Below are 23,144 nucleotides of genomic sequence, written 5' to 3'. Positions count from 1 at the left end.
TGGAGTAAGAGGCTTTGGTCCAAGACATCTCAGTATATTGAGTCCTCTCACCCCAAAGAAGCTCAAGGAATGAAGTTCTTAAAAGATTCTATCTGCAACTGGAATCCAGGCTTCTTAATGTCTATTATTATTGGTCATGTCTCCATACATCCATCCCTCCATCTATCCATCCATCCATTAATCCATCCACCCATCTACTCCTTCCTCTCTTAATTTTATATTTAATTTTATATTTATCAGGTAAATGCTGCCAAGCCAGAAAGATTTAGAAACATCAGTACAGAATTGATTTGAACAAGATCTATTTATTCAGAAACATCAGTACAGAATTGATTTGAACAAGATCTATTTATTCCCTTGAGGACATTACCATCTAGTGGAAGAAAAAGTGTTAACATCAAAGGCATTTGTCACAGAGTTACTAAGCTGGCATATTAAGTTTTAGTTAAAGTAAGAGGATACTTTATCCAGTCTACATGTTTTCTTTAGCCTTAATTATGAAATCACAGGATGTTGCTTCTCTCTCTCTCTCTCTCTCTCTCTCTCTATATATATATATATATATATATATATATATATATATATATATATATATAAAACAAACAAGCAATTAGACCTGATATGATTAGAACATATAAATCAATATGTGTGGGAAGTGTGGGAAATAACTCATTATTTCCCCCTCAGATTTGGAAGCCAGGAACGTGGGCCTGAACAGCAAGACACTATGCATGGAGAGTGAGCAAATCCTTCCAGATGGCTCCCGGGTGCCGCACTATAATGTGCACAGCCTGTATGGATGGTCCCAGACCAGACCCACCTACGAGTGAGTTTGCTTTTGTTACTGTTGGCAAAGATAAAGGCTGGCACAGGGAAGTAGAATATATTTTTACTGTAAGCATAGTTTAAAAATTTGTTTGTGAGATTCCTAGATATTTCAGGTCACATAAGGGAAAACAATAAGGTTATATTTGGAGGTTGTATGTGTTTAGGTCTTAAGCATGGCCCATTGCAATATTATATTATTATTTAAAATGCCTCTGTGTAAAAGGAATATTGTCTCCATAGAGGCCACTGCAATTGCAAATTTTGTTCATTAGTCTGGAAGTCTTTACTTTTATCCAAGTCCTTTCCCTTCCGCTGTCCTTCTAAGTTCTTCCCATCCTGCCTCATTATTCATTTAATCATAGGATGGATCCTATTTTACTTTAATAAGACATGCTTTCTCTTATTTTTTTATTGAACATATTTATGATATCTTGTTTAATCTCCTTCCCTACCAAGTTCCCTTCCCTTCCCTTCCCTTCCCTTCCCTTCCCTTCCCTTCCCTTCCCTTCCCTTCCCTTCCCATCTCCTCATACACCACCACCACCCTCCTCTCCCTTCTTTGGAGACTTAGTTACCTAAAGGCTAATAGTATCAATCAGTGTTCAGTCAATAACTGGTCAGAGAGTTTCTCAATTAATTTCATACTAAGCAAAGGTGATGAAAAAGGGGCAACATAGTGAAAGATCTTGTAACAGAAGAGACCAAACTCTAATATGAACACTATGAACACTGAAACTAAGGTCTGGGGAGTGGAGGTGAGGGGTGTGTGTGTGTGTGTGTGTGTGTGTGTGTGTGTGTGTGTAGGACACCTGTGTTTGCCAATTGGCCTTACTTTAAGGAAAAAGTACTTTCTCTGGTCTTTGTAGCCTCCTTTAAGTCTGCCTCGCATTCCCTTGAGACCTTGAGGGATGGGGCCCACTACCTTCCCTAATGATTGCACTTCAAAGAGATATTATTCATGCCTTGGAGAAGACATTCACAGATTCTAAATCCCACACCTTCAGCTTTTTTAAAATAAAGATTTACATTTCAGAGGAGCAGAGAAAGAATTCCTAATGTCAGGTTGTTTTTGTTGTTGTTGTTGTTTTTGTTTGTTTGGTTGGTTGGTTTTGCTTTAAAAAAGAACACTCTAAGAAAAATCAGTACAAAGGCCTAGAGTGTGGGAGATGCCTGCCTTAAGTCTGCTTCAGCTACATTGAATGCCTGGTCTCTAAGTTCTTTACCTTTACCAAGGTGAAGAGAATGCAAATTTAGGAGGCTAAATGACAACCTTCATTTCTGGTTTCTGTCTGCGCTCTAACAAAGCTTCCGGGTTTTTGTTCATGGCAATTCTTTCTTTTTTCAGATATTACTATGGTTCTAATCCTCTAGGAATTACTTATAAAATCTGAGCCAAATGTTTTGCCCCAAGTGAAATCACAGACTTAGCACCCATGATGTTATCAGTAGAGAGCCGATGTTTTGGAAACTAATTCTCTATAGATGGGAATTTTTTTTTCTCAGTCCTGATCTGTGGTCTGAGTCAAAATATGTTCACAAGGAGCCCTCAGAATAGATGCTGTCTGGAGAACTGAAGTTAGAATAGACTATTTAATGGTTTAGGGGAAAATATTTTTAACAAAACTAAAAGGGAGTTCAGATGTGTTAGTTTACTGTGAATTTGTTCAAGGACCAAAGCTTTATTTGAAGTTTTAATTACTGTGTCTAAGAGATCCATAAATAAAAATGCCTTCAAACTGTGAGCCCATAGCCCAAGGACATCTACTCCCTGAGATGCTGGAGGCTGTTGTTCATGTAAGATATAAGCCACCTGTTCTCATGTCCCCAAAAATGTTTGGTTGACACTGAAGGTGATTGATCTCATTTTGGCAGGAGGTAGGTAGGGAGGAATGTTAGGATATATGCTTACCACCATTGGATAAAGGCTGGAAGTACATAGCCTTGTAGGTTTGCCTTATAAGCATCTGGCCAACGTAGCTGGTGGCCATTTTGGAGGGAATCCAAAGTGGACCTGGCCAAAGTCTATCATCCTGGCCAGTATTTAGTTAAAGCTTGCTCCAAATTCTACTCAAATTTTTGATAGTGGTCTTATTCTTGCCCAGTAAGATTAACAGCTGCTAGTATTGGATTTCTGAGGGGGTTGCTGGGGAATGGACTGAGGTAGGAGTAGGTTTAAGGGAGAAGGTTAAAAGCCTCAATGTCTGGACATTATTTAGTAGTTTCTCTTGGGAAGATGATTTTTATTAATTTTATTATTGATGGCTTCTTAGTTCCGAAATGGTTTCTTTCAGCGGTTCTACCTATATAGCTTATTTGGATAAAAAGCTCACAGATGTCCTCTTTTAGCTTTTGACTATTGTTTAAGGCAGACTTTTCTATAAACATTCTTTTATCAAAAGAAGAGAAAAAGTCATTAAAAACTTCTTTTGTATAGGAAACTACCTTGATCTCTAAATGCAACAATGATTGATGGCATAATCCCACCTCCTAGAGTCATAATCTGGATTGTTTAGGTTTATGTTTTACAGGATAGAAAGATATTTATCCACTCCTTCACTCATTTTCATTCAGTGTCTCTGTGTCTTCTGCCCTTTGTTCCTATTTCTTGAACTTAGAAGATTTATAATGCTTACCAGGAGCTATCCACAAGCTAGGAGATGCACACTAAGTGTTATCATGGTTCAAGAATAGCAACATTCTTGTTAATTTTTCTACCTTCTTGTTTATTTTTCAGCTGCTCTCTCATGATGTCACTCCATTTAAATGGCCTAGTTTCCTCTTGTCAGATATATGTTTGGGGTCACAAAGAAAGACCACACTACCCCTTCAACTGAAGAGTTTGTACTTGGCAAAATTTACTCTTGATCCAGGGGTATGCTCAGGAGAGCAAGCACTCTGGGGTAGTGTATAAACTTACCACATGACTGCTCCATAGTACAGTTAAGAGAACGAATGTTTTTATTTGTTTGTGGATACAAAAGAGATCGACCAGAGGCATCTGGAAGAGTTCAAAGCAGTAAAGAGAAAAGCAGGCTGGATATGGCCAGGGCTAGAGAGGTGGGGAAGAATGGTAGAGGTAACAGGACATAACATGAGAGATGAGAAGGCGAGAGAGTAGTGAGAAAAGCTGGACTATAAGGAGGATGAGTAGTGGCATGGGAGTAAGAGACAGGCATGGGGGTTTGAAATATATAACACATGTGTGAGTGGGGACTAAGGGAGTCTGGGGGCTAGCATGGACCTTGATATGCTGATAGGTACCACAGGTGTTTTTTTTTTTTCTAACAATTTTTATTAGATATTTTCTTCATTTACATTTTAAGTGCTATCCTGAAAGTCCCCTATAACCACCCCTGCCCTGCTCCCCAACCCACCCACTCCCACTTCTTGGCCCTGGTGTTCCCCTGTACTGGGGCATATAAAGTTTGCAAGACCAAGGGGCCTCTCTTCCCAATGATGGCCAATTAGGCCATCTTCTACTACATATGCAGCTAAAGGTACAAGCTCTGGGGGTACTGGTTAGTTCATATTGTTATTCTACCTATAGGGTTGCAGACCCCTTCGGCTCCTTGGGTACTTTTTCTAGCTACTCCATTGGGTGGTCCTGTGTTCCATCCAATAGATGACTGTGAGCATCCACTTTTGAATTTGCCAGGCACTGGCATAGCCTCACAAGAGACAGCTATATCAGGGTCATGTCAGCAAACTCTTGCTGGCATATGCAATAGTGTCTGGGTTTGGTTGCTGATTATGGGATGGATCCCCAGGTGGGACAGTCTCTGGATGGTCCATCCTTCTGACTCAGCTCCAAACTTTGTCTCTATAACTCCTTCCATGGCTATTTTGTTCCCTATTCTAAGGAGGAATGAAGTATCCACACTTTGGTCTTCATTCTTCTTGATTTTCTTGTGTTTTGCAAATTGTATCTTGGGTATTCTAAGTCTCTGGGCTAATATCCACTTATCAGTGAATGCATATCATGTGAGTTCTTTTGTGATTGGCTTACCTTACTCAGGATGATATCCTCCAGGTCCATCCATTTGCCTTAGGCAATGAATTTCATAAACTCATTGTTTTTAATAGCTGAGTAGTACTCTATTTTGTAAATGTACCACATTTTCTGTATCCATTCCTCAGTCTTTCATGATTGGCCAATTAAAAAAAAAATAGCCTAAAGGAAATGAAGGAAAGAGGAAAGAGTTGGTCTACCCTGTCATTAATTTTTAAGACTGCAGTGGGTGCTTTTTGTAAACAAATGTTTCACTAGGTCAGGTGGGGGATTGAACTTTTGCATAAAGGTTTTACAAGGTCAGGAAGTTGAATTCCTTAATGTAAACTCCACATATAGTGTTCTATAGAAAGGCATTTCATGTTTCTTGCACTCTGACAAAACAGAAACTGGTTCTTCAAGAAAACAACCACCTCTTCCAATGAAATAAGAAATCAGGTGTTTTATGTCCTCCAGTCTAATCTTATCTCAGACTAGGTGAGGAAGAATAAGAGGTAATCTATTAAGGAGCCCCTCCTCTGGAAGAGCCAAACAACCAGAAAGAAAAGTGATCAACTTAATCAATCCAGGAAAACTTCATAGAAGTGACAGTTGAGGGGTTTTAGAAGGGCAGGATTTTCTCTTGTCAGAGAGGGGACTTGAAGAGCTCGGACTGCAGCACAGAGAAAACGTGAATGGAGTCTTTGCTTTAGTTTCTTCCTGAAACTTCTTGCCAACTACCCCTCTCTCCTCAGGGAAATCTTATCTGACATACATCCCATCCCATCACTCTCCTCCCTAGGGGAACCTCAATCTACAAATGATCTTTCAGGAAGCTTGCTCCTCTATGAATTGCTTTTGTTTTCTTGCTGTTCGTTGGTTGTATTGGTACAGAATTTGGACCTTGGTTTTAGATTGGTGGGACACAGTCTTAATGCCACTTCCTAGTTAGCTGATACCACAGCATCTCCTGGGTTACCATTGCCATTAAGTGACAAAATGAATTCAGAAATGCTTGGAGTGCTGCCAGCACTTAGCAGGATGTCTTCTTTTTTTTTTTTTTTTTTACCATTTCATGAGTACTTAAACTTCTCTTGCTGACTCAGACCCAACTTACCCCCTCAAACTGTCAAACACACACACACTCTCTCTCTCTCTCTCTCTCTCTCTCACATCATCCTTTAATAGCTTAAAAGAACTATACTTTTAAACTTCCATTGCTTCCCATACACTTTAATGTTCCCAGCTTTATTAGTCATTCATGCTTACTATCCTGACTTTACCTGGAATGACCTCTTATGAAAATACAGTGAACCTAGCTTAAATCTACCCCTTTCATGAAAATGTTTTAGACTGGCCCATCTTTTCTATCCACTCCATTCTCTTACCTGGTTTCCTTATAAAATGACACATGGCTTGGTCATTCTCTCCTTCATACCCTCTGCTAAAGGCAAGAATCATGCTTTACTTGTTTTGTTTTGTTTGTTTGTTTGTTTGTTTGTTTTGTAGACCAGGCTGGCCTTGAACTCAGAAATCTGCCTGCCTCTGCCTCCCGAGTGCTGGGATTAAAGGTGTGAGCCACCATGCCCGGCTGCTTTACTTGTTTTTAAAAAATTAAATTAATTAACATGTGAATGACTCTGTGTGTGTGTGTGTGTGTGTGTGTGTGTGTGTGTGTGTGTGAGAGAGAGAGAGAGAGAGAGAGAGAGAGAGAGAGAGAGAGTTTGAGAGGGAGAGATACAGAAAGAGAGAGAAAGTGAGAGACAGAGAGAGACAGAGAGATAGAGAGCACAGGTATGCATATGCCATAATGTGTCTATGGGCTTTTATTCTGTTTGTGAAAATACCTCCGCTTTTCAGCCTCTGAGTGTTAGCCAGAGAGCTTTCAGTAAGGCGGCATTCATCTGTGTTGACTGATCTGCATGCTCTCTTTAGCAAACATTTTTACTGAAAACATACTAGGGTACTTCTTTTGTTCCACTGACTTTTCTCACATGCACTTTTTTTTTAACCTGAATTATGGGTACCTATATAAAAACCATACTTATATGTGTCTAAAGATGTTTTCCCGTGTGTGAAAAGTATACTCTGCTTTTTAACATATAACAGTGTTGTATTTTATAAAAAAGAAAAAGCCAGGATATGTTTTGGTAGAACTAGTTATGATGAGGGAGAAGGGGGTGCCTGTGCAGGCCCATACTGGGGCAATCTTTTCCCGTGAGGTACCAGCCATATTATGGATATATGGATTAGAGTTTACTTATGGCATGGGAAGTGGAGTTGTGAAGGGAAGGAAGGGGAGGGAGAGAGAGAGAGAGAGAGAGAGAGAAAGGCCCGCCAGGAATAGTGGTAGAGAGTAAGAGGGTAAGGGGGGGGGCAGCCCTTTTTATAGTAAACCAGGCATACCTGGCTGTTGCCAACCAAATGTGAGGTGAAGCCTAGAAGGAATTCTAACAAAATATGTTAATAATACTCAGAAGCTTATATGCCATCATTTAGATGTAGCCTGTAGAACCAATTGGGGAACAGGAGGACCTTAGCATCAGAATCACTCCCTATGTTTGGATCCTGAGCCTATGTACATATTCCTTAAATGATCCTTGGTAGCTTCCTGTGCTGGGTTTCCTAACAGTAATAAGAGCCCAAGAAAAACTCCCTCATGAGGATTGTGTGAGGATAGATGTGGAATTGATTCATGTGTTCCTCGAGTATAGGATTTGTTCTATAGACACTTGCTTTATCATTTCCTCCATCCCCTCATCTGACCTCTACATATAACCAGTTAATTGGGCCTTTTAAGAATGAGATCCTTGCACCCTGCTGGGAGATTCCTTGTGGCTCATATCCTCGCTTCTGGAAAAAGTTCTCTGACTCTTAGTGCAACTGCTCTACTGCCTCATGCACACAACATACTCTGCACTGAAATTCCATGGCTGTCCTCTTCAAATCCACCTCTTTGTTTTCCCAACCAGAGCTGTGCAGGAAGTGACAGGAGAGAGAGGGATCGTCATCACACGCTCCACATTCCCCTCTTCTGGACGCTGGGGAGGACACTGGCTGGGAGACAACACAGCTGCCTGGGACCAGCTGGGGAAATCCATCATTGGTGTGTGGGTGTGCCCAGGGATCTTTGCTGGTGGTGGGAGTAGAACTATACTGTATATGATTTGAATATGCCTTATATGTTTAGTTTGGCAGTGAAGGCAATCAAACTTATATGCTCTGTCAGAGTGTGTTTATCAGGAATTGCCCAGAGCTGTTAATGAAGTAAAGAAAAACTAAGATTGAATTGTCTCTCTCCTACCCAAAGACTGACTTCATTTAACATGGCCATTTTATTTCATTGCAGGCATGATGGAGTTCAGTCTCTTTGGAATACCTTATGTAAGCTATATTGGGACATCCATGTATGTGTGTCTGTCTTGAAAGAATATCTAGTTGATACTCTGATTTTGATTCTTTTTAGACAGGAGCAGATATTTGTGGGTTCCTTGGAGATGCTGAGTATGAGATGTGTATCCGCTGGATGCAACTGGGAGCCTTTTATCCTTTTTCCAGGAACCACAACACGGCCGGGACTAGGGTGAGACAGCCATTGTTCATGCTATATATGTATTATACAAAAATCAAATCACAGCTGATTTCAAATTTACAAGTTTTGTGTTTTATAAAAAGAAAGATTATATGTTTTATAGAGCCTGGTATTGTAAGGGTGAGAGGGGTGCCTTGGTGGGCCCATACTGAGGCATCCTTTCCCTTGAAGTAGCAGCCATATGACAGCTAGAGTATAATAGAGTTTATTTAGGGTGCAGGAAGGGGAGTTTAGAAGGGATGAGAATGGAGTAGAGGCAGAGAAAGGCAGAGAGGGGGGAGGAGAGGAAGAAGAGAGGAGGAGGAAGAGGAGGACAGAGAAAGAAAGAGAAGGGGAGAGGATGTTTAGGGACATGTGGAGAGAGGGGGGAGGGGAAGAGTAAGAAAAGGGTTAGAGAGTCAGAGAGAGTAAGAAGGTACGAGAGCAGAGGAGAAGCCAGACACCCCGTTTTGTAGTAAGCCAGGCCTATCTGGATGTTGCAAGGTAACTGCTGGGTGGCAGGACTCCTCACAACAAGTATGTCATTCTTATTTCCTGACAAATCATGGAGACCACCAGGACATCTGTGTTTTGAAGTATATACAAGGTTCAGAACTTCAAGGTTATGGATAAATCTTAATAGTACACTTTCCCTCATTTCTTGCAGGCATTATTGCCAAGAAAAATATTTTTTAGCTGCTACATTGAACCACAATATAATGTGTTTCCCTGTTTGAAAGAATATGGAGTTGGTAATTTACTCAAACAATAAGTAAATCAGCGCTACATAGGGGCCTAGTTATAAGACTTCACACACACACACACACACACACACACACACACACACACAAAGCTAAAAAGCTACATTGTTTTAAAACCTCAGAATAGGTTAAAAAAAAAAAAAGAGGAACAGCATTCAAGCATTCACATTAGCTTTATAGGTGGCCAAGGGAGCAGAAAGGAGTATGCTAGAAATGCCAAGAGAAGTACCATGTGGCTTACACATGGAGTAAGTAAGTGTCCAGCCATCCTCTTTGGAGATCCTTGGGATGCAGGGAAGATCTTACCTGTTGTTACATGCCCACTCCTTCTTCAGAGACAAGACCCTGTGGCCTGGAATTCAACTTTTGAAGAGTACTCCAGAAAAGTGCTGAGGGTCAGATACTCCTTGCTGCCATATCTGTACACTCTGATGCACGAAGCTCACACAAAGGGCAGCACTGTCATCCGACCGCTTCTCCAGGAGTGAGTGTTGCCTCTCCTCAAGAAGAGGGTCTGGGGACATTTGCAAATCACAGTTTGTGTTACAGGGGTGAGCTTTATTATATTGGGTTTTTCAGGTTCACAGAAGACAATACAACATGGGATATAGACTACCAGTTCATGTTGGGTCCAGCCATCCTGATCAGCCCTGTTCTGGAACGTGTGAGTCTCTCATCATAAGCCATATGCCTCCCAGTCATATGATCCAAAGCCACTGGGGGGAAAAACCCATCATTTTTATTTAAAATTAAAAAAAAATATATTGACCTTCTTTGTGTGTGCCCATGAACAGATATTAGAAGACAACTTTTAGGAATCAGTTTTTCCTTCTACCATGTGTCGTCCAGAGATCAAGCTAATGTTATCCAGGTTGCTGACAGATGTCTCTATCCACTGAGCCCTCACACTATCTTCAGAGAAAAACATTTTATATAGTTTCATGTCTTGCTTACCTTATTCTTTTCAAATAACCTTCTAGAACATCAAAAGAAGATATATAACCTCAAGATATTTATTAATTAAAAACTTTTCAACCCTGAATTTTTTATTTTAGAATTTTATGATCTAAAATCATTTTATAACTTATTTAATTAAAACATTTTTTTCTGTATATTTACAAGAATTTTCAAAGCATAGTCATTAAGAATTTTCAAACTCATGACATCACTAATAACATTCCATCTTAGCTTTAATTCTATAAAAAGTATTTCAGAGATCTATATTACCTCCCAGTTAGATTTTCATAGTGACACACTGGTTTTATGTTTCAGAACACATTTGAGATCCAAGCTTATTTCCCCAGAGCCTGTTGGTATGACCACAGCACGGTGAGTTGAAATGTTATTAGGAAGAACCAAATGGCCCTGTATAGGCTAGAGGGGTGGCTGAAATTTTTTCCTAGTGTCTCAAACCAGAAAGAAATAATTTCCAACCTTTTTAGCCATAGTCAGATCTATATAAATGGAGATCTGCATAAAGACATAGAAAATATCTGATCACCTATATCTCGAGTTGTCTACATTATACCTTTCCTAGACATATACAGAAAACATTAGGTTTTTAAAGGTTTAAGAAAAAATAAAAATAGAGTTGTTCTCATGCTCACAGTACTTGCTGATCTTCCAACATGCTCTCTTAGTAAGGAAGAGTTTTAGTAAAATATCTAACTCATTTAATTGATTTACCTTTAACCATTTCTTATCTATCTGCTTCCTTCTAGGGATCTGGCTACAATTCATCAGGTGAGTGGAAAACACTGCTGGCTCCTCTGGACCACATCAACCTTCACATAAGAGGAGGCTACATCCTGCCTTGGCAGGAGCCTGGAATGAACACTTACTACAGGTATGATGAAGCAGTGTTTGATGTCTTGGCTCTTTACCAGGGTATATAGAGACATAATCAAATTACACAGAAACCAAATTACAGAGGAGTTTCACCAGTTGGAATCTATGGGTACCTTCTGATACTATTTAGAAGACAAGTTCAGGAATCCAATCCTTGATGTGATCTTTTAGTTGTACTCTTACGTCGAGAGCACAATTTTCCGGAGTGAAAATTCTCTTGAGAATACAAACCTATTTTCCTCCCCACATTATAGAAAATGAGAATATTAAAGAGCACCTTAACTTGTAGTGATTGCACAGGAATTTAGTACCCATTTCTAGCCTGCACTGGTGAACTCAAAAAGAGATTTCACCACACACACACACACACACACACACACACACACACACACACACACACAGTCTACTTTCTGTCTTTGATAAAAAAAAAAAAAAAAGCATGATTTTCCTGAAACAGGCCTCTGAGATGGCTCTTAAATCATAAATAGGATTTGTCTGTGTGAAGACAAGGAGAGATTCTGGGTGGGTTAAAGAAGTAATGGTAAAAATTAGGTTGGGTAGGTTAAATTCAAACAGTTGAGCTAGCTCTTGGAAGGCTATGAATGGCATCCTAAATAGTTTAGATTTTAAACTGAAAGCTGTTTTCTGGAATTTTGTTACTATGAGATTGATGTCACATCATATTATTGTACTACTGTAGTGGGTGTGTTGGAAAGTATGCATTATTTGAATATTGAAAGTTGAAATTGACAAATGCTTCATTTAACTTTAATTGTTCCTCTGACTTGTAGTTTATATTTTATCTAACTCTATTTTTGTCATTTTTATGAACATTAATACCTTGAGTTTTATTTGTGGATAAGAAATGTTTTTAGCAGATATTCGTTTTTCTTACAACCTACAACCAAGTAAAAAATAATGACTTCTCTTTTTATAGTCGACAAAATTTGATGGGATTGACGGTTGCTTTGGATAATGATGGGAAGGCTGAAGGCCAATTGTTTTGGGATGATGGACAAAGCATTGGTGAGTATGAACCCCCAGAGAGCCTGCATAGCATTCAGAGCAACTTTGTCACAGAAGCTGAGCATGTATCAATGGGACAAAAAACAAAACAAAACAAAAACAAAAACAAACAAACAAACAAACATAAAAACACATCTCTGTGTCAGCTGCTGCCAAAAAGTCAGCGGTGTTTGGGGGACTTCTGAAATTTCACTTGCTCATATATACTCTACTGCAAATTGTTGTAGTTATTGGTTCCCCAGTCTTGTAAGTTCTTGAGCCTGACATGGATTCAGGGCTAATCTATCCTCACTGAGCCATGCCACTTTGATAAAACAATGTGCATACAAATATCAGGCTGATCATGAAGTCATCCTTGTGGTATCTTCAGCAAGAATGACTTATCTTCACCCTTGGTACAGCAATAGTCTATATTTTGGAGAAATCTGTTAGACTACTCTAAGTCAAGTGGCCATTTTCCATGCCTGGTACCGGTCCTGATTTTTTTCATTTGCTTGTTTGTTGTTGTTTGTTGTGGTAAATCTCCTCCCAAATATGCCCCAGCAATGAAAACACAACACAGTTAATATGATTACATGCTGTGCACCTAGAAGAGGCAGATCTACTGCTACACTACCCTCTTCCACATCTATGAGACCCCTTAGAACTTGCAGTTTCTCCAGGCCATGTGCTTCTGCTCTGCTTTTCTCCTTCCTCCTCCTCCTCTGCGTCCTCCCTCTCTTCCATTTTCTCCTTCTTCTCACCCCTTCACCTTCTGTTCCACCTTCCCTTTTATCTGCCCAATCATCAGCTTTCCTTTATTTTATAAAATAAGGTGGGAAACAGGTTTACAGGAAATCACCTGAGTGCTGACTCATTCCTTGTTCACAGCCACTCACAGGAGAATGGAATTACCGTCAAATAGCTCCAGGGCTATCTGCAACAGTTGTTATTAGTTTTGTTTGTTTGTTTGTTTGCAAAATAGTCATGCCATTTACTTATGTCAAGTTGACACAAGCTACAGACATTTTAGGAGAGGGAATTAAGGAATGAACCCTGAGAGACTGGCTTATGGGAAAGTCTATGGTATATTTTCTTAAATACTATTTGATGTGGGAGGCCCAGTACAGTGTAGCTGATGCCATCACTAGGCAGGTGGCCCTGGGGTGTATAGGAAAGCATATGCCAGATAAGAACCTGAAATGGAAAGGGCTACTCCATTTTCCTTTAGTGTTAGGGACCAAACCTAGCAAGGGCCTGCTTACCATCCTTACTGCTTCTTAGGAAGATGCAGCATGCCTCATTGGCCGTTGTGATCCGTTTAAGATATTTTGGACTCAACATGAGATAATCAGCTAGAACTGAAGCAGATAACTGTTTATTCTTTTCTTTTTGTTTTCAGAAACATATGAAAAGGGGAACTATTTCTTGGCTACCTTTAGAGCAGAAAAGGTAAGACTGCCTTAATGACTTCATAAATGCTTTCTCAGTTACCTACAAATTAGACGTCATCCACTAGCTACATAAATGTAATATCTTCAGAAGAAATACTTCTGCCTTTACTTGCCTAATTTATGTTATTGACAATAAAATAAGCAAGAAAGTAGTCCTTATTTTACACTTATCCAGAATACCATCATTATTTGAAAAACAATTGGAGCTCATATTATCCAGGGAGAGGGGCATGGATTCTTTAATGTACACCTTATTTCCAGGAATAAGACGTTTTCTAGGTGATAACATTTTGAAGTACACATGTTACATAAGTGATCCATTATGTAATACTCTTTTATGGTTAGTAACTTGATGGTTCCATTGTCAGCAAAAGATTTGACAGCAAACGTTTAGTGAATACATGAATATACAAAGTTCAGATGATGTAATCTACACTGACTGGTTCATATGTATCTGCAGATAGCCACCTGTCTATTGCTAGCCTTGAATGAGCTTCACTCTACTTACATAGCTGGTGTTCGTCTGACCTGAAGCTGAGCTAAAATAACATTATGTGGAATGTCTGAGAATGACTTTTTCATGATTGTGGAATATCATAAAATAGAAGTGAAGGTGTAACCTTTATCTCATATCTATATCAATAAAGTCATGGGAGGCATAAATTGAGGTGAAAACCTGCTAGCCCAGTGAGGTAACTTTATTTTCTTAACTATATACAGAATATCTATTTATACAACTGATTCTTCAACTAAGCTGATGGCTCTTTAGAAATCTCTTTCTCTCTGTGTTATACTATCAAGTTAGTCTAGCTCTTTCTTGAACTGCTCCAAACCCAAGAGCACTTCTTAGCTCTCCTTCCTAGAATACTGTTTTAACAGTGTCCTGCCAGCTGTTTCTTGTTCTTGCAAGCCCAAAGAGAAAATCCTTACCTCTTATCCAGTGCTCCTTCCATAAATCTTCCTCCAAGCCAAAGAAAGTGACCCTATCAAAGATCCAGTTGCTTATAAAAGAAGTCTCTAAGGTCCTCCTCCTCCTCCACGCTTGGCAGGCTTGTCACCTTCCTGGTGGACAAGGGAGCTCCAAGCCAAGTAGGTAGGGGCCCAGCAATTTCCATATTTAATGTGGAGTACCTTAAGGGCACCAAGATGATTTTTCCTCAGGTCATAGAACAAAGAACACAAGACCTCTCCCACTTGCCATAAAATAGGCAGAAACTTTCCATTCTTAAAAAAAACCTTATTCATTTATTTATTTATTTTACAGTCCATATTTTATCCCCACCAACCCCATTCCCCCTCTTACTGCTCCACATCCAATACCTCCTCCCCTCTCATCCAGTCTCCTGAGGGCTAGGAGCATCATTTCCATACTTTAACATTCTTATCTATGAAGGCTTTTAGAGAACACTCAAACTGCATCTTTTTAGGACACAGCTAAAGGCATCTGACAAACCTGATATCTATTTAAGCTTTTACATTTTGCATGTGGTTTAGTTCCTGGCAGCTTTGGGGAGTCTGGTTGGTTGATATTGTTGTTCTTCCTATGAGGTTGTAAACCCCTTCAGCTCCTACAGTCCTTGCCAACAAATAGGTTTTCTCTGTATAATGATCAAATATCCTGTAACATAAGGAGCTTGAGAGATGGCTCAGTGGTTAAAAGTGCTTCTTGTACAGGGAATGTCAGGACCAGGAAGCAGGAGTGGGTGGGTTGGGGAGCAGGGCAGGGGGAGGGTATAGGGGATTTTTTGGAGAGGAAACTAGGAAAGTTTCCAATGGGATAGCATTTGGAATGCAAATGAAGAAAATATCTAATTTAAAAAAATCTTCAAAAAAAGTGCTTCTTGCTTCTGCAGAGGAGCTGTGTTGGGTTCTTTTATTTTTTAATTAGATATTTTCTTCATTTACATTTCAAATGCTATCTCCAAAGCCCCCTGCTCCCCAACCTACCCACTCCTGCTTCCTGGCCCTGGCATTCCACTGTACTGGGGCATATGATCTTTGCAAGACCAAGGGCCTCTCCTCCCATTGATGGCCAACTAGACCATCCTCTCCCACATATGCAACTAGAGACACAGCTCTGTGGGGTACTGGTTAGTTCATACTGTAGTTCCTCCTATAGGGTTGCAGACCCCTTCAGTTCCTTAGTACTTTCTCTAGCTCCTTCATTAGGGGCCCTGTGTTCCATCCAATAGATGACTGTGAACATCTACTTCTGTATTTGCCAGGCACTGGCATAGCCTCACAAGAGACAGCTATATCAGGGTCCTGTCAGCAAAATCTTTCTGGCATATGCAATAGTGTCTGGGTTTGGTGGTTGTTTATGGGATGGATCAACAGGTGAGGCAGTCTCTGGATGGCCCTTCCTTTTGTCTCAGCTCTGACCTTTGTCTCTGTAACTCCTTCCATGGGCATTTTGTTCCCCATTCTAAGAAGGAGCAAAGTATCCTCACTTTGGTCTTCCTTCTTCTTGAGTTTCATGTGTTTTGCAAATTGTTTCTTGGATATTCTAAGTTTCTGGGCTAATATCCGCTTATCAGTGAGTGCATATCATGTGTGTTCTTTTGTGACTGGGTTCTTAGCACTTCCTTTAGGCAGTTTATACTCACCTATAACTCCAGTTCCAGAAAAAAAAAATTGTCCTCTGAAGGCATCTGTGTCTATATAGTGCACATAAATTCACACAGTTGCATACACACATATGCCTAAACCAATAATTACATCTTATAAATCAAAAGTGGAAATATCAAGTTCTCATTTATAATTACAATCTATGTTAAGTTGACTAATTTCTCATTAGCCAAGGATACATAACCAAGTCCAGAAGCAGGGGTTGGGGTGGAGCTCATCATATCTGTTTCAGAAAGGCAACATTATAAGAAACAGAAGAATAAATAATTAGAGGCAACAATGCTATCAATATGCATTAACATGTTGGATGATTCCATGGACAATCTGTCTTCTTCTTCTGAAAATTATGTAAATCATTCTAAGTCAAGTCCAGAATCCGCTTACCACTTATTATTGACTTAAAACATGGGCTACTGTAGCACAAATTAATTGTAACAGTGCTCTCAAATACTAGATGTTTGTTCAATACTCCCCTGATCCTGTCTTACAAGTATGCATATGTTTGATTTTAAACTTGGCATTTTCTTTGTGTTGTGTTGTGCGTTGTGCAGGCTCCTAGATCTGATCACTCTGAATGCCAGTTAATCTAGATGTCTCTTAAAATATGATACCCACTGCCCATCTGTGGCTGTTCCATACTTGAAAATGTGACAAGCCTAATCTGAAATATTCAAATGTTAAATTTAAAGGCAGAGTGAAAGATTTCCTGCGTAGTCTTATACTGAATGTACCCTGAACTAGCTTAGAAATACCAGGTAAAAAGAATGCATTTTATAATTCTTCTGATTCTTTTTACTCTTTAAAAAAAATGATCTGTTAGAAAGTTTAAAACATGCTTTACATTGTATTCCAACAGCACAAGGGTTGCTAGATAGCCTGACACCTCTTCTTAGAACAACTTCATTATTTCTTTTGCTGGGCATATTTTTTTGTTGAATTTTGAAGATACATATCCTCTTAAAATGCTCCTTTGTTTCTCTGTGTATACTTGGATATTCTGGAACTCAATTTGTAGGCCAGGCTGGCCTTGTACTCTTAGTGATCTGCCTGCCACTCCTCAAGTGCTGGGACTAAAGGTATGCACTACCACTACCAAGCTTCACTATTAATTTTAAGAGAGACACTTCTGTTTAGTTTTTCTTTCTTATAACATTAGAATTAATTTAAATAACTCTTAACTCGAAGGCTCAATTTTATTGTTATTCTAAAATAATAATAATGAATTCTTTTATGATATTTGAAAATTTTTCCCACTCTAAAGATGAGACTGAGATTAAAGAAACTCCCATTTTTCTCTAGGGTTTGGGTGATTACTATCAATGCCACTTTGGCTGGTAAACCAGCTTGGTGTTGGGAGGGGGTATATGTAGCATTTGCACATTTCTGTACTGTAAACATTTCTTTCAAGTAGCTTTCAAATTTGAAAAAAATAATTGACAATAAGCTGTTAAATCAACAAGCTAAAGTCTAATTATTTTCTTCTAGTTATACCTTTCCTTGAATTTTCACCTTGGTTCTGTATACCCAACCATTCACAAAATGTCCTATTGTATATTTATTTTTAATGAAAAATATTTATGTGTGTGGGTGTTTGAGAAGGCCAGAGGAAGACATCAGATCTCTCAGAGCTGTAGTTATAAGTGGTTGTAAGCCTGGCATGGTGATGAAAACTGAGTCTATGTCATCTAGAAGGACAGCAAGTTCTCTTAATCCCTGAGCCATATCTCTAGCTTCTTGTTTATTTATTTTGACATGGAATCCCATCTCCTCTTGCCCAAACTGATTTTGAACTTGTTGTGTAGCCCAATAGGATTTTAATGCGTGATACCTCCAACTTAGCCTCTGTAGGACTGGAATTACAGTCATGTGCCATTACATTTGACTTTGTTAGTTTTCAAGACATAATGGAATAATTTTTTTCTCTTTCTAATGTTATCACCAGAACCAAGCAACATACAGTTTTACTCTATTGTCTCAGCCTCCCTTTTTTCCCTATGGAATTGTCTTAGGCATTTGGGTTCAGGAATCGCTACACAAACCAGTGAGATTCCAGACTCAGATAAGCAAAAAAAAAAAAAAATTATTGAAGACATATGCCAAGACTGATTGATCAATCAGGGGCACAGCCTAGCCTTGGGAGTTAAGACTGGATATTGAACATTTTTCAGGGCCAGCATATAAAGGAAAAAAAAAATACCTACAAAACCCACAGTGAGCCCATCTTATGGATGTGGAATTTCTTAAGATTAACAAACCTCAGAATATATAGACCATAACAGGTTATGTGGTCTGCTTGACCCTGCTCTTAGTCAAGTTATTTTTTGTCAACAATATGAAATAGCTGGCAAGCATATTACAGAAACAATAGAGAATTGCTGGCAGGCATGGAAAACATAGCTACAGCTGTGCTGGGGTGGCAGGGGCAGGGGTCAGGCCTCAACAATAACCTTGCTTTTAACCAGTATTGTTTCACTGTTTAGCACCTGCTATACTAGCGCTTGTCTATCTGGCCCCGTTACTTGTCCAATTCTTGCTGCCTGTAACACTCAAGTGTCTTTCTAGGAATTGTGAAGTTCCATGTCTTCATTATTGCTTTTCATGTCTACTCCGTTCCCATATTGACTTTTCTTTCCATTTCCTTAACACCTATATTTTCTTTTGCTATGATTTTCATTTTGCTTTAGTTGTATAACATCTCACAATTTATCTCATTTTAACTCTTATTGATTCTTAAATACTTGATCATAATTTAGACAATTTGCTATGTTCCTTGAATACATTCTTAATTCGGTGACAGTTTACTATGCTACTATATTATGCCAGCATACCATCAGTCCACCCATCTATGAGATGGATGAAACTATGAAAATAGATGATTCCATTTTCTACAATCATAATTTTCTTATCTGAAGAACATAAATAATGATGCTTTGTTATAAGAATTAGTTTTAGTTGATTCCAGTTATAGTTGAAAATCAAGATTAGCCATCATAGCTATCATAAAATTTATCATGGCTGGTACTTGGGAACTATGTCTCCATGAAATATTTAATAAAAATTAGAAACAAAAACAACTACAATAAGATTAATTCAAAATATTTTCACATTGCAATATAGAACATAGTTTACTACATGTGTGTTATATGTTTTCTCCTTATGAATTTTTAGAACAGCTTGAAAATCCAGATCCCACATAATAAGTTTCTGAGTGACACAAATCCACTGAAAATTGGATACATTAGAATCTGGGGTTTAAACGATTCTTATGTGGTACAGGTCATTTGTACCTACAACAACCAGCAATTCACCCAGAATAATTTCACAAGTGAGCCCTATAATCAGGTAAGTCTGAAAGGAATACTATCCTGAACTCGGAGTATTATTCTATTAAATTATCTCTGCTACTACTTTATATGTTATACTTGTTAGAAGGGTTGCACATGTTTCTGAAAATCTGTGAGGACTGTTGTAAAAAAATACCACATTTGGTAGTCTTTCCTTTGTATTATGAGATGGCTGATTTGTAACCTGATGACACTCTTTCTGTTGTGTTTACTAATGAATTGGATTGGGTTTGAATAGATTGTTTTCCTAGGGTACCTAACAAAACATAGAAATATTTTCTTCTCAGAGGCTAAAGCCAAGGAATGCCTGTGAAATCTCTTTCTCCTTCCTGCAGTATGCCCAGCCCTGTGAAAATTAATAGTTCCTTTTTAAGCTTCAAGTTGGCACTTAACTGTTACTATTATTTCTTGAATATGTTTCACTCATAATATGAGATGTGTTTGTTTGCCTAGCAAAACAGAGTGTCATACATGCCAGACTATTAAGACTATGAAAGCGACAGCTTTGTCTCAGCTCTGGAACCAAGTGAAACCACCTTTTGCAGATGGGTTACTGATAGAATAGTAACCAGTGTAATGGTAACTTTAGAATCTGAATAGTAACTTGAGACCATGGACTAATTATAACTAGATGCAGTAGCCCAAACAGAATGGTTTAGAGAACTGGACATAAATAGCTACAATCTCTGCTTCCAATTGGAGAAAACAGTGTCCTACTAGCATTGAGATTTGAGAAAATGACCATTCTGCACACCCATGTAGATCTTGTGCCCCTGTGGTCTTCTTTGTTACATACTTAGATAAAATGATATGTTCCTTGAATTACTGGATTTAAAGTTACTGTAAAAGTATTGTTCCTCATTAACCTAGCTGCAGAAAATCACTGAGTACTATTTGGGGAAGCTCTATAGCATATTCAATACCTGCTATATGACAGGCGCTATCTTAACACTGACAGTAATGAGGACATGAAAGTCATCTGCTGTCCAGAAAGAAAAATGTCAATGGCAAAACGAAAAGTCAAAATAAATATTAATTTTAACCACAACTGTAAATATTTGAGAACATTAGGGCTCAGACATAAGAAAATGTGAAGGAAGTGATTTCTGGTACTTAGTTACATAGACAACACCTTACCATTGGGACCAATCTGGGACCAATATAAGCTGAAAAGATTTGCGTCATGTAGTCTTTTGGGAAAGAAAGAATACATTTTTATTTTTTGTGAAAGTAAAAATTGAATAGTGTCTTCAACATAATGTTTAATAAGGTCTAATCCATCAATATAATCATTTCTTTCTTGGCAGAAATTAACAATTCGATTGACTGGAAAGAATATGAACCTAGAAAAGCTGACTGAAGTTACTTGGGTTTACGGAGATCCTGTACCTCCTACACCGAATGCAACCAGTGTATTGCCCACAAGCCCTCACCCATCTGAATCTAGCACTGAAACTGTGACCAGTCCTGCTCTCATAACCACCCCTGAAACAATAAGTACTTTCACAACCACACTTCCTACTATAACTACACCTTTCCCTACAAGTCCTACTACCAACACTAGTGATATGATGCCTGCCACAACCACAGCTACTGACACAAGTACTGCTGTCACTACAACTAGCATCACGTTTCCTGGTACAACTACATCTTTCCCTACAACTTCTTCTCATACTAACACTAGTGGTGTACTTCCTGAAACAGCCACAACCCCTGAGATAACTACTGTTGACACCACAACTAGTACCACATTTCCTACTATAACTACACCTTTCCCTACAAGTCCTACTACCAACACTAGTGATATGATGCCTGCCACAACCACAGCTACTGACACAAGTACTGCTGTCACTACAACTAGCACCACATTTCCTGGTACAACTACATCTTTCCCTACAACTTCTTCTCATACTAACACTAGTGGTGTACTTCCTGAAACAGCCACAACCCCTGAGATAACTACTGTTGACACCACAACTAGTACCACATTTCCTACTATAACTACACCTTTCCCTACAAGTCCTACTACCAACACTAGTGATATGATGCCTGTCACAACCACAGCTACTGGGACAAGTACTGCTGTCACTACAACTAGCATCACGTTTCCTGGTACAACTACATCTTTCCCTACAACTTCTTCTCATACTAACACTAGTGGTGTACTTCCTGAAATAACCACAACCCCTGAGACAACTATTGTTGACACCACAACTAGTACCACATTTCCTACTACAACTACACCTTTCCCTACAAGTCCTCCTACCACTAACACTAGTGATGTGATGCCTGTCACAACCACAGCTACTGGGACAAGTACTGTTGTCACTACAACTAGCACCACATATCCTGACAGAACTACACCTTTCCCTACAACTTCTTCTCATACTAACACTAGTGATGTACTTCCTGAAATAACCACAACCCCCAAGATAACTCCTGTTGACACTACAACTAGCACCACATTTCTTAATACAACTACACCTTCCCCTACAAGTCCTCCTACTACTAACGCTAGTAATGTGATACCTGTCACAACCACAGCTACTGAGACAAGTACTGCTGTCAATACAACTAACACCACATATCCTAATACAACTACACCTTCCCCTACAAGTCCTCCTACTACTAACGCTAGTAATGTGATACCTGTCACAACCACAGCTACTGAGACAAGTACTGCTGTCAATACAACTAACACCACCTTTCCTAATACAACTACACCTTCCCCTACAAGTCCTCCTACTACTAACGCTAGTAATGTGATACCTGTCACAACCACAGCTACTGAGACAAGTACTGCTGTCAATACAACTAACACCACATATCCTAATACAACTACACCTTCCCCTACAAGTCCTCCTTCTACTAACGCTAGTAATGTGATACCTGTCACAACCACAACCACTGAGATAAGTACCATTGACAATACAACTAACACCACCTTTCCTAATACAACTACACCTTCCCCTACAAGTCCTCCTACTACTAATGCTAGTAATGTGATACCTGTCACAACCACAGCTACTGAGACAAATACCGTTGACAACACAACTAGCACATTTCCTGATACAACTCCACCTTTCCCTATAAGTCCTCTCACTACTAACACTAGTGATATACCTGTCACAACCACAACCACTGAGATAAGTACCATTGACAATACAACTAACACCACATAACTCCACCTTTCCCTATAAGTCCTTCTCCTCCTAACACTAGGGATGTGATGCCTGTCACAACCATAGCTACTGAGACAAGTACTGTTAACAATGAAACAAGCACATTTCCTGGCTTAACCCCACCCTTCCCTACAAGTCCTCCTCCTCCTAACACTAGTGATGTGATACCTGTCAAAATCACAACCGCTGAGATAAGTACCATTGACAATACAACTAGCACCACATTTCCTGACATAACCCCACCCTTCCCTACAGATCCTCCTCCTACGAACACTAGTGATGTGATGCCTGTCAGAACCACAGGTATAGAGTCACGTACTGGTGACAACAACTAATATGAAATTCTTGACATAACTACACCTTTCCCTACATGTCCTACTACTGTTAGCACTAGTGCTATCATTCCTGTTGCAATGATGGCTACTGAGACAAGTACTATTAATGCCACAGCATCTCTCCTCTTCCAGATATAGGTACCTTGTTTCTTATAGTACCTGTTACTGATAGCACTAGTGATCCTATACCTATGGGGAGT

General features: G+C 39.2%; 1 protein-coding gene across 1 annotated transcript in view; it reads left to right on the top strand.

Moving 5' to 3' along the window:
* Mgam2 (maltase-glucoamylase 2 (putative)) overlaps positions 1-22,609 on the top strand; it is a 77,561-nt gene extending 54,952 nt beyond the window's left edge. The window contains exons 36-48 of the mRNA XM_085840665.1: positions 688-826; positions 7,789-7,922; positions 8,166-8,200; positions 8,283-8,399; positions 9,484-9,632; positions 9,728-9,812; positions 10,421-10,477; positions 10,870-10,994; positions 11,934-12,022; positions 13,404-13,453; positions 19,252-19,425; positions 20,735-21,531; positions 21,646-22,609. Of these exons, the coding sequence (XP_085696791.1) occupies positions 688-826; positions 7,789-7,922; positions 8,166-8,200; positions 8,283-8,399; positions 9,484-9,632; positions 9,728-9,812; positions 10,421-10,477; positions 10,870-10,994; positions 11,934-12,022; positions 13,404-13,453; positions 19,252-19,425; positions 20,735-21,531; positions 21,646-22,609 (2,915 nt within the window). The remainder of the gene's footprint in view (positions 1-687; positions 827-7,788; positions 7,923-8,165; positions 8,201-8,282; positions 8,400-9,483; positions 9,633-9,727; positions 9,813-10,420; positions 10,478-10,869; positions 10,995-11,933; positions 12,023-13,403; positions 13,454-19,251; positions 19,426-20,734; positions 21,532-21,645) is intronic.
* Positions 22,610-23,144: the final 535 nt, after the last annotated feature.

This window comes from Mus caroli, unplaced genomic scaffold (genome assembly GCF_978045245.1).
Source record: "Mus caroli unplaced genomic scaffold, Mus_caroli_1 scaffold_7, whole genome shotgun sequence".
NCBI lineage: Eukaryota > Metazoa > Chordata > Mammalia > Rodentia > Muridae > Mus > Mus caroli.
Note: the sequence above shows the minus strand (reverse complement) of the source record. Positions and strands in the feature narration are given on the sequence as shown.